This window comes from Vollenhovia emeryi, unplaced genomic scaffold, assembly GCF_000949405.1.
Source record: "Vollenhovia emeryi isolate VEMERY1.0 unplaced genomic scaffold, V.emery_V1.0 DF939121.1, whole genome shotgun sequence".
NCBI lineage: Eukaryota > Metazoa > Arthropoda > Insecta > Hymenoptera > Formicidae > Vollenhovia > Vollenhovia emeryi.
In genome coordinates, this window is record NW_011967245.1 from 2,247,302 (window position 1) to 2,258,849 (window position 11,548).

Below are 11,548 nucleotides of genomic sequence, written 5' to 3' on the forward strand. Positions count from 1 at the left end.
GATTAGGCGTTGGAAAGCGTTCCAGAATTTCTCCGACTTTCGCTCGCGGTCTTAACGCACGAGCTTTTACTATCGTTACCGCCGAGTAGCAACAGTAATCGCCGATCGCACGCGAGTGCTTGAGAGCTGCGAGATAAACGAGAGGAGAGGAATCGCTCGCGCTCTCGAGAGCGGGGCGGTTATTAGCAGTGCACGCGGGAATACGTCGCGTCCCGTCTTTCCGCAGCGTTTCCGCGGCGACACGCCGCGTCCACTTTTCCGATGGTCGACGTCGAGCGAGCGAAAGAGAGAGAGAGAGAGAGAAAGAGTATTATGCAACCTGCTCGATGCAAAGTGCTCCGAATGGGTTTAGGTCATCGGCGAGAGCGACGAGGCGGCTATTCCGCACCTGTGCCTCGCGCTCCGCCACGGTCGCGGGCACGGACGCGGCGCGGCGCGGCGCGGCGGCCGGTCACGTGTCGACGCGCGGCGTCGCTGCCTCGCCGCGCCGTGCAATTGCATCGCGAGACAATTAACGATGAGACAGACACCGGGGCACGTACGTACGTGCGTGACGTCAATCGTCGGAGATAACGGGCGCGGGCGCGAGCGGTAGTAATCGGTAGTGGTGGGCGTCGGGTGCACCGACGTAGGTTACGTGGGAGCAGCGGGTGGGCGGCGAGGGCGAGGGAGGGGGGGGTCGAGAGAGCGAGCGAAGAGAGGGATGGTTCGACTAAGAATGGCCGGGGCGACGGCGTACGAGGGGGCGGCGAGGGCCGAGGGCGCCGACACCGACACCGACACCGCCGCCGTCGTCGTCGTCGTCGTCGTCGTCGTCGACGGCGGCGGCGGCGGCGGCGGCGGCCGCTGAGCCGAGGCAGCACGGGGGGGTGGCAACATGGCCGCCGGTCAGTCGGTATCGAACCGCCGCGCCGAGCGGAGCTCCTACGCTGAGTCGCGCGCGCGTAGGCACGGCGACGGTTCCGCTCCGCTCCGCGCGCTCCGTTCCGCTACGCTCCGTCCGCGGCGGTGGTGCTGGGTGCTGGTGGTGGGCGGTGGTGAAGGACCCGGGACACACGCACCCCCCAGGGCACCCTCCGGATATCTGGCGGGCGCGCGCGCCACGACGTCCGGCGCCTCTCACCCCGATGGGTCCCCTGGAGTACCGTCTCCTCGTCGCCGCCGCCGTCGTCGTCGTCGTCGTCAATTCCGCTCGCCTCGCCCCGCGCGCCCACCGGGGGATCCTCGAGGCGGCCAGCCGGTAATTCCCCGAGCCAAGGTAGGTGAGCGACTCGCGGGAAGGGAGTCCACCCCTGACACGGCGCGAGGGGGAGGTCTGTCTCTCCCTCTCGTCCGAGCCGCGAGCGCGGGACTCCGCGCGTCCTGACGTCGGCGACCTCGTCCGTGGCGCGCGGGGGGGTGGGGGGTTTCCCTTATCGAGGAGTATCGACGGCGATCGATCGGCGGTGCTAGCTCTCTCGATAGGTAGGAGGTCGTTGTCGATCCGTGACGTCAGCCGAGGATTTCTGTTGTACTTGTTGCGGGCGGGACTTTGTACCCCGCCGACTCTCCGCGACTCGACTCGCGGGCGAATCCTTGACTCCCGACGCGCGCTCTCCTTGAGACCGTCCGTCGCTCCCGGTTTCCCTCCTTCTTTCTCTCCCCCTCCCCCCCCCCTCTGCCCTCTTTGATTCTTTCCGCGCCCGCGACGTCCCGTTCTTCCGGGGCGCCGCGTCCGCGTACACGGCACGGCCTTGCGAGGCCTCGCGTCAGCGGCGAGTACGCGCGATAAATAATTATCGTCGAGTTAGACGGTCGCCGATATCGAGCCGGAGATACCTCGGCGCCGTGGCGGAGAAGATATTGATGTTTGCGCCGAAGAGCGAGTCCCGCGCGCGCGAGCAATTACGCGCCGCGACAGTCCCCCCGACTTTTCCAAGCGCGCGGGGGTCTTGGCGAGCTCCCGCCGGGGGAGGGGGCTCGCGCCCGCGTGTGTAATTGCTCGGCCGCAAACCTGGAACGCGCGCAAAAGGAAAGAGGCTCCGCGCGGTGCGCGAGAGCGTAAAGTCACAAAGGGCCCGCGTAGCAAAAATCGTACGTTTTCCGAACGATAGCGGGAGAAAAAGGAAACGTGGTCAAAGGCCGGCGATTAAGAGTAATAAAAGCGCGAATGATGACGCGAGTAACGAGCCCCTCGAAAGGCTCGCGCACGAAAGATCGCGCGCTTATCGTGAATTCCACGTAATCCATCGCTCCCGTCCGCAATTGGGGCGATCGTCGGGGCCGTAAAGTTTACGCGTGAAGCCGTTTCGCGAAACCATTAGGAGCGAGAGGTCGGAAGTGCTTCTCTCTTTAAAGCCGCGCGCTCCGATTGTTGCAGATTAACGGGGGCGGAGGGGGAGATCGGAGGGAAAAGTTAACTCGCGCGAGCCGAGAGAGAAGCCGACGCAAACATGGACACTGGATCTACACAGGGTAAAAAGCAAATCCGCGTCGGATTTTACGATATCGAGGGAACGATCGGCAAGGGCAACTTCGCCGTCGTCAAGCTGGCCAGGCATCGGATCACGAAAACGGAGGTACGCGCGCGCTTCCCGATAAGCGACGTTATCTGTATACTTTTAATGAAAACGAGAGAGAGCAATTGTCATCACTGACGCACTTTCCTCCAGGTGGCTATCAAGATAATCGACAAGACCCAATTAGATCCGACTAATCTGGAGAAAGTTTATAGAGAGGTCGAAATTATGAAGCAGCTGGAGCATCCGCATATCGTCAAATTATATCAAGTTATGGAGACGAAGAATATGATTTACATGGTAAGGAAAACGAAATTGTTGCGGTCATCCCCCTCCTCTCTCTCTCTCTCTCTCTCTCTCTCTCTCTTTCTCTCTCGCCGCTTTAAATTTTCTCTCTTGTGAAATCCACTGAATTGATCGTCGATTAAACTGGGCAAAGCGTCCATCCATAGGCGCGAAGCTGTGCGGCCGAGAAAAGAAAAGTGGAAAATCCGAGACCTCAATCGGTCTCGCTTGATGATAACTTGTGTTTCCCAAACTTCAATTTTCCCTCGACGCAACTGGCACTGTTTTATTAATCTTAAATAACGTACAACGTTTCGACCGTACGGACTGCGGTCCTCTTCAAGCACAAATCTGTGAAGTAATACCAATACATCAATGTGACTATAAAACAATAGAATATACACTTCCAAAGAAAACTTACAATAAATATATCCAGTATACCGTATTAGATTGATTTCAGTGTGTCTCAGTATATATTACAGTACAAAACGTTGAGCAACTTGAACTCCATTACAATAGTCTGCGGGGAACAAATTTATGTATTCAACAATTATAGAGTCATTAATGACAATAGACAGTAAAAACTTACAAACTAAATGTCCAATCGATTTAATATGGGCGGTATTAGTCAATCAATTTACGCAACGATTATAAAGATCCCGAGTGTATAAGTGTGAAACGTGTTGGCAGGCACGTCTACCTATGGCAGGGGTGTCCGTTGAACTGAAGCCGAGGATAAACCAGTGAAAACAATGCACGTTATTATAAAAGTCATGAGTATTTGTATCTTGTTAAATTATTGCATGTATCATTTAAATTGTCACTTATTGTAGGTTGATAGTTTTCTTGATCTAATACATTTCAGCTATTTCTCTTTTTCTTATGTGTTTTCCTTTGTGCACGATTATCGGTTCGTCCCACTGAAAGTCGAAACGTATATTATTTAAGATTAATAAAATAATGCCAGTTGCGTCGAGGGGAAATTGAAGTTTTGGTTACTTTATTACTGGCGAGCGAAAGTATTAAGTTTGTCATAACTTATGGGGCGAAGATTCGCCCCAAATGTTCCAAAAATTTACTTAAATAGTAACATTTACTAATTAAGTACTATATTTACTAATTATGTAATTATATATTAATTATTAATTATTTATTAATTATTAATTATATATTTACTAATTATGTACTATACGAGAAATGTAATTTAATCTAAATTGCACCTAATACTATATACATATATACAAAACGTAGTAAATTTCAAAATTCAAAAAATCATTTTTAAAAACACAGAGTTAAATGTATCTATAATTTTATACATTACATCCTGCCTTTTATAACCAATTGTGTGTATTTTTAAATACGAGAAACAGCTTATGTCTATCTCCATCTAGTATGAGAATTGATATATAACAGAGATATACATACATATGTATATATATATTCTGTTATTGTAACAGAGAATACATGGATTCTCTCTGCCGCTGCCCCTTTCTCCTTGTTCGAAAGACATTTGAGACACGTCGCTGTTGCAGGTGTGCGAGTACGCGAGCAAAGGTGAGATATTCGACTACATCGCGCGATACGGAAGAATGGGAGAGCCCAGGGCACGCGCGACATTCGCTCAGATCCTCTCCGCGGTCGAGTACTGCCATGTGACGGGTGTGGCGCATCGTGATCTGAAAGCGGAGAACCTGCTCCTCGACGCCCAGATGAACGTGAAAATCGCCGACTTCGGCTTCAGCAACAGATTCGCCCCGGGGGAGCGATTGAGCACGTGGTGCGGCAGCCCACCCTACGCCGCTCCCGAGGTCTTTCGCGGAAAGCATTACGCCGGGCCGGAGATCGACGTGTGGGTGAGTCTCCCGTGACGCGTTGAGTCTCGTGAAAATCGACACGGTAAAATGAGTTTGACATGGATGAATCTGCACACCCGATACAAATATTTGCCTCTCCGCAGAGCCTGGGCGTCGTGTTGTACGTGCTGGTGTGCGGAGCGCTGCCCTTCGACGGATCAACTCTCCAGTCGTTAAGAGATCGTGTGCTAAGCGGCAGATTTAGGATTCCTTACTTTATGAGCACAGGTGATTGCACAGGCGTGCATTGCGCACGTTTGCGACATACACGTTGCGCTACGTCGTAATTCGTGTTGCAGATTGCGAGAGCCTAATACGCAAGATGCTGGTGCTGGAGCCTTCCAAACGATACACCATTCCACAAATCAAGAGGCACCGTTGGATGGCGGGGACAGCAGATAGCATTTGTTCGGTGATCGTAACGCGGCCGTCGTCGTCCATTCAGGAACCAAATGAACAGATACTTCGACTCATGCACAGTTTAGGAATAGACATTAGCCGCACCAGAGAGGTAAGGAAGCATTTTCGTTGCTCTCTCATCTCAAACGAAATCGGGGAAATAAACGACGGCATTGTCTAGCGAATCGGAAAGACAAAGGGAGATTTTCACAAGCTACACACATATTATTTCGATAGATTTTCTATTGCGCTATGTAAAGCCGAATGTTATCTTTTAACAGTCCTTGCGAAATAGCAGCTACGACCATCACGCTGCTATTTATTTCTTACTGCTGGAAAGGTTGAAGCAACATCGTGTCAACAGCACCGTTAACAATGCCTGCTGGTCCTCAGTTGCAAGAACAAAAGAAGATAAATTTAAATCAAGGTAGACGCGCACTGCTACAAGTATCGTCGCGTTTATTTTCTTTTAAGGATCTGATTTCAAGTACCAATTTCACTTTAGTTCTTTAGTAACTTCCAATCCTACCAGTCGGAGAAACGGCGCAAGAACAATGCCTTAATGCACTGAATTTTTATTTACAGCGATAGCTTAGTGGGACGTTGAACTTTATTGATGGGTGGCACACATATTGGAGATTTTGTCAGGGCAGGTTGGATTGGAAGCACATTGCTGTCGCTTTATTTTTGGTAACTCCTCATTTCATTTTCTTATTTCTTTCTTTACCCTGAATCCCGAGTTTTCATCATAATTTTAGTTTGCTTTCCTTTATTACGAGCACATTATTATTTTTTAAATGTTTCTATCGTTGATGATTTCGTAACTTTCGTATTGATCGTCGATTGACAAAATCTAACACCCTGCAAATATACTTTTATACTCGATATTTATTTTACGTTACTAATAACAAGTACTCGAACAAAGCAATATGAAATTCATATAAGTGAGGGGACACGAGATTAATTTACGGTGTAACTCTCCTGAAACGGCGTCTTGTACAATTTAACGACAGAGACTAATGCTAAAAGATGAAATGATGAGAATACTTGATTAATACTTTTTGAATCCACCGCTGCATAGAGCGTCTGCTGGCAGTCATCGCAGAAAAGCTAATAGCAGAATAAACGTTAATTTCGAATATTAACGGGACAAAAATCCCTCCCTTGTTCCAGAGCGAGAGAGGACGGCAGCAGAGGGGGAAAGAGATTCAGCTCGACGAGTTCTTCGACCGATGAAGGTTGTTGCAGCGCGGAGGGTGATTTAGAAGAGGGCCCGAGCGGTGACGAGTTGCGCGAGGCGCAGATCAAACTCGAGGAGCATAGATTAGGCCTAGATCACGATATCAGTCAACGAATTGACAGTCAGATAATCAATCGAAGATTAAGTGATTATCAACATCATTTTGATAACCCGCTTATGGATCCTACTGATCCACCCAGTCGAACGACTTTGTTCATGGCGGGCGGCAGCGGTAGCTCGTCCTCGGAACTCTTCGAGTCTAGCTTCGATTCTGGCTGCCCGCCAGATTATACAGGGACGAACTGTTTCACGAGCAGCTTACCGTCTTGCACGCCACCGCCACCCAAGAGTCCATCCCCTATCACTGGTCGAATATCCCGAGTCTCTCAGGGACGAAGAGCATCCGACGGTGGACCTAGATTGCTATTCTGTCAGCAAGGAGTCAGCGATCGACCATCCAAGCAGAGGAGCATTCAAGGTGCGTCACGCCTGTTTGCTTGTTTGCTCGGCAACGCTCGTAACTCAACGATTTACGCTAACGCGGTAATTTTATCGCTTTCAGATTCGGGGAAAGCTCGAGGCCACCTGGATCTAGTCCACCTTAGACCACCGTCCACACCGCCCGATAATCAACAGCAATTTAAGATACGCGGCGACTCGGGCACGCAGCTACAGCTTCTAGTGCAGCAACGTATGCTGCAACAAAAGCGCAACTTGTACCACCGGCACAGGGGCGGCGGTAGTCCGACCCCGATCCCAGTTTCCACCAGCGGCAGCACCAGTAGACGTGCCGATCACGTACCGAGGCAAGACAGCTACAAGCTGGCGCAACGTACACAGATATTGCCGCCTCTCTCTCAGGGACACGTAGACAGAGACTTCGACAGAGACAGAAAACGAGACGAGGAGAGGTGGAAGAGTCTACCGTCCCGCTTGGCAGCGGATTGCCAGTTGGCGGAGAGGTCGCTAATATGGAGCCAGCAGGTAAATTCATAAAAAAAGTTACTGATGTAAAAATAGATAGATACGATTGAGGCGACGTGTACAGCCGTTGGAGCGCTTTTTACAATTGGACTGTGATTTTGACACTCTCTATTCGAAGGAAGTAAATTAATCGAACACTGTAGACAAAAAATGACACTGTAGACAATGAAAAACTGGATAAAACCCTTGTACATAGTTCACTCAATATAGAAGATAAGATATTTCTTTTCTTTTTTTTCACTGAGAGTGTCCCGGCATTATTGTAAATGCTTTCCACATTTGCAATAGTGAGCTAATGTACATAATGTTATTTAGTACCTACAATGTTATTTAGTACCTGCGATTTATTAGCACAATTATTTATGTTAAATGCAAATAAATGATTATTTTTCTTTAATTTGGCAGTTACCTTTTATTCTGATTTGCCTTACTGCATGAACCATCCTTGATATAAAACTGTCATCTTGTTAGTAACTCAATCTTATATGCACTTCAAACAGGAAACTCTCTAATATGGAAAAATCATATGTGTTGTGTATAATTGTACAGTTTTCAGATTCAATTTTTCTATGAAAAGGCAAATATCATGTCCTGAGAGAAAAATGCAAAATTTTTTATACCTCGATATATTCACATGTCAATGAGGCAATCGCATATATCTTTTTGTATATAAATTTACACGTATTTTTATATGATATGCATATAAAATGTTTCATTGCAAAACATTGAAGTGTATCTACATCCCACAATGCTTCCATATCATTTTGCTTGGCACATATTTTCTCCGAGTACATGCATATAGATACAAAAATATGAAAAAGAAACGAATCATTCATGCCGGATATCAAATAACCGATACAATGTGAAACATTAGGTGGGTCTTAGTGGAGGTGCGTCTTACTTGCCACCTGGCAGTGTAGGTGGTTTCTTGTGGCCCGCCACCAGCAATCCACATTCAACCATCTTCGAGAATGTAGGGGATCCAATGGAATAAATTTCTGCCCTGTCGTTATATTAGTAATTGCCTCGAGATCTTGCGTATGAAAAGCCAGCTGAATCATTATATCAACTCTTTCAGCAGTGTTCCCTCCCTAGTCTTTCCACGTTGACTTTTATTAACATAGTTGCATATCATTTTGCATCTGATAGAGAAACGCTAAGATTTACGAAGAATTTAATAATGTTCACTCATCTATAATAATAATACTAATAATAATAATATACATATAATATATCTTTACATACTCAAGATCTCCGACTAGATGTATGGTACATGTTACTGAATGCCAAAGATTTACAATTTTGTACTCCCATTGGTCTGAAACGTCGGTACTCGAGGATTCGATTGAAGCGCCAAAAGCGTGCAATATTCCACATTAAATCATTCGCTAATGTGCTACTTGACAAATTGTGTATCACACCTATCGCTATTGTACCGCATGAGTACGCACAGACTACGTGTACGACTTGAAAGAAAAAGTTCTCATGCAGAGGAATCTTTATCATACAGTAACACGTGTACCTGCCTTATTGAAACGACTGATTCTACCAGTCAAATATCCAATTATATCATAGACTGATAATTAACAAGCTGAACACCAACCGAGTTTAATTGAAGAGCAAGTGGCACGGAACTCGCTTCGCAAACTCCGCTACCGAGAGTATAACGAGACGGTAGGGAAGAGGCAGGGAGGGAGAGAGAAAGAGAACTGCGCGATTTTTAAGTATTGTTAACGAGGTTTTCAATTGACGAATTCACGTAGACTTAGTAAAGCTTGGAGCTCGTTCATTTTCGCAACTGCTCATGTGTATAATAAAACGACTAACGGAATATTACGAATTTACGCGATATAAATCCTTCGAGGATATTCCGTACTGCCAACGAGTGAGAGAGAAATGCGAGTGCTCAAGTAAACGAGATATAATAAATATGTTATAGAATAAGGCATATAAGGGCGAAACCAAGCGCCGGCGATAAAGGAATAACAGCGACTGAAATAGGATTAAAGTTCTCTCGGTGGCGGGGCGCGGGTACTGCGTCACTTTCGCTCTTCCGTTAATTTAATCGAAGAGTGGAAATACGACACGGGTTGAAAAGAACCTTTCGTTACGTTTTCTTAATGAACGTTCCATTGTACAAAATTAGAGATGTTTTCCTCTTCCACTCTTCACGATGGTGAACTATAGAAAATAGAGAAAATAATAACGAAAAACAATAATATTAGCGGTAAAATAGTAGCTAATGTGTCAGAAGTGCTGCATTCTGTAAAGATGTTAAAAATAAATCGTTTGCGCAATCGTTTCCTACATAAGCATAAGTTAACTGCATTTTGTATATGTTATCTCTTTGTAGAAATATTTATAGCCACTGTATTAACAGCCGCACTACTTTTATACAAGTATCTTTCATGAGTCATTCCACCGTTGTCCTCTAGAGGTGACTTTTCTTTTCCTAAACCGGATATTTTCTATTTCGACAGCTCTGTTTTACGAGCTTCTTGCGTAATTCTAATTAATTAGGAGAACATTGACGAGAAACAATAATGATTACGAAACCGTTTGTACGTTTGATATGAATACAGCACTTTAAAAACAATATACACATATATATATTATTAGAACCTAGCGAACTAGTCAGTAGCAAGCAATACCGGCCGCGCACAACTGACAACGACTTTACTATTCAAATTTTTCGCCATTTTTTACCCGACAGGAAACAATCAAACTTCGCTCAAAAGTCTTTTGATAAGTGAGAACATAACTGTTAATAAGTTTAGCCTAATCGCAAACGAAATCCACTATCTGCAAACGGACATCGACGCAAGGTTATCTCCATGAATCTCAGGAATTGAAAATCAATTTCGGCATTGTTGTTGCGAATTCTTATATGCCCGTCGTTTCCGGACTCATGTAACTCCTTGGACCGCGTAAAAATAGATAATCCCGTACTTAGGGTTTGGCAGCAATAAATTGATTTCACCTGTCTATTAAAACGCAGCCGCACACGACTCCGACGATCAAGATTCTGCGACAATTACATGTGATACTACTTGTTTTATATGTAAGCCATCGTCCTAGAATACGTAATCTGTTTAATGATAAAGACTACAATATCCGTTTTGCGGAAGTAATTATTTGCTATCAACCACTGACTGCCATACAGACAATTTGCCGTAAAGGGAAAAAATAAGAGGAAGTAAAGAAAGAAACCGACCTAAGGGAGAAAGAGAGAGGGTCGCTTATACACGCAACTATATACAATGTAACAAGTTTTCGTTCGTCATGCTCTCTTAGCAAAGTGCGCACATACTATCACTTCAACAGTCATATACGATAGTAAGTAGTTACTTTTTGTAAATTGCAAAATTGTCGACATATGTATACATGCGAGTTCGAAATAAAACATATGCAGATTGAGAATCGAGACTGGTGTGTCACGGGCATCCGGCGGGAGTCCCCCTTTATTTTCGACGCGGTACATATTCACAGGGGAAACTTGTATTTACATTAGCGTTGCAGACTGAGGCGTCCAGCGGGAAACTTACAACGGTTTGCGCGCATTGAAAAGGTCGCAGCCCGTTTTCCCGGCCTGATCCTTGGCCTCCTGCGTCGTGAGCTTCTCGTACTCGCTAGGCTCCAACGGCTGCCCGTTCTCGTCCAGCTGGCCGTTCGCAAAGTCCTCCTGTATCTTCTCGGCGTACACTGCGTCGAACAGATCTTGGGCGGTGAATTCCGGGTTCTCGATCCCTTCCACTCTATACGACACGTACGGTTTCAGGGTGAAGCCTTCCAACGAGGGTACAATCAACTCGGGCACCATCTCCGGTACGTGAATCCACCTATCGCCAACTTTGTAGCCGGTGTCTCTTATGCCCCTCTCTGTAATTTATTACAGCGATTCAGTCGTCAACACGTGTTGTACGACATATCCTTGACTTGTGCCTTACATGTATTTAGCGTGTTCTTTATGTCTGAACTGGCTGCACTAGTTCCGAGTTTATCTCTTTCCCTCCACATCAGAAGGAGAAAGCTCTAGTGCAGCCAATTCACCTATAAAGAACAGACCCATTGTTAAGCCACCTGACTGCAGAGAATTAGCAGCCAAGTCTTACTCCTCTATGCAACGAAATTGGACGTTTACTCCTGAGGCTAAACTGCTCCAAAACGTGTCGAAGGCAACGACTTACTGTCTACTGGTCTCATGATTCTCTACGTAACAAAACTGGACCACGTTTACTCGCGAGGCCAAACTGCTCCAAAACGTGTCGAAGGCAACGACTTACTGTCTA

General features: G+C 46.5%; 2 protein-coding genes across 2 annotated transcripts; one reads left to right on the forward strand and one right to left on the reverse strand.

The window, feature by feature from the left end:
- The first annotated feature begins 1,059 nt into the window (after positions 1-1,059).
- On the forward strand, positions 1,060-10,681 carry LOC105570209 (serine/threonine-protein kinase SIK2-like). The gene is made up of 10 exons (XM_012027245.1): positions 1,060-1,258; positions 2,360-2,558; positions 2,652-2,798; positions 4,316-4,636; positions 4,741-4,864; positions 4,936-5,147; positions 5,317-5,462; positions 6,209-6,753; positions 6,838-7,259; positions 8,134-10,681. The coding sequence occupies exons 2-10, from the start codon at positions 2,433-2,435 to the stop codon at positions 8,251-8,253; spliced, it is 2,163 nt and encodes a 720-aa protein (XP_011882635.1). The 5' UTR covers positions 1,060-1,258; positions 2,360-2,432; the 3' UTR covers positions 8,254-10,681.
- A 5-nt stretch (positions 10,682-10,686) lies between these two features.
- Positions 10,687-11,462, reverse strand: LOC105570348 (39S ribosomal protein L41, mitochondrial). The gene is made up of 2 exons (XM_012027477.1): positions 11,447-11,462; positions 10,687-11,144 (listed from the first exon to the last, which is right to left on the reverse strand). Exons 1-2 carry the CDS (start codon positions 11,460-11,462, stop codon positions 10,801-10,803), a joined length of 360 nt encoding a protein of 119 aa, XP_011882867.1. The 3' UTR covers positions 10,687-10,800.
- Between the last annotated feature and the right edge of the window lie 86 nt (positions 11,463-11,548).

Coding starts and splice junctions, on each gene's coding strand:
- LOC105570209 (XM_012027245.1), top strand. CDS start 2,433: ATGGACACTGGATCTACACAGGGTAAAAAGCAAATCCGCGTCGGATTT. Junction 5,148..5,316: donor ACATTAGCCGCACCAGAGAG/GTAAGGAAGCAT, acceptor ATCTTTTAACAG/TCCTTGCGAAATAGCAGCTA. Junction 7,260..8,133: donor CGCTAATATGGAGCCAGCAG/GTAAATTCATAA, acceptor GTGAAACATTAG/GTGGGTCTTAGTGGAGGTGC.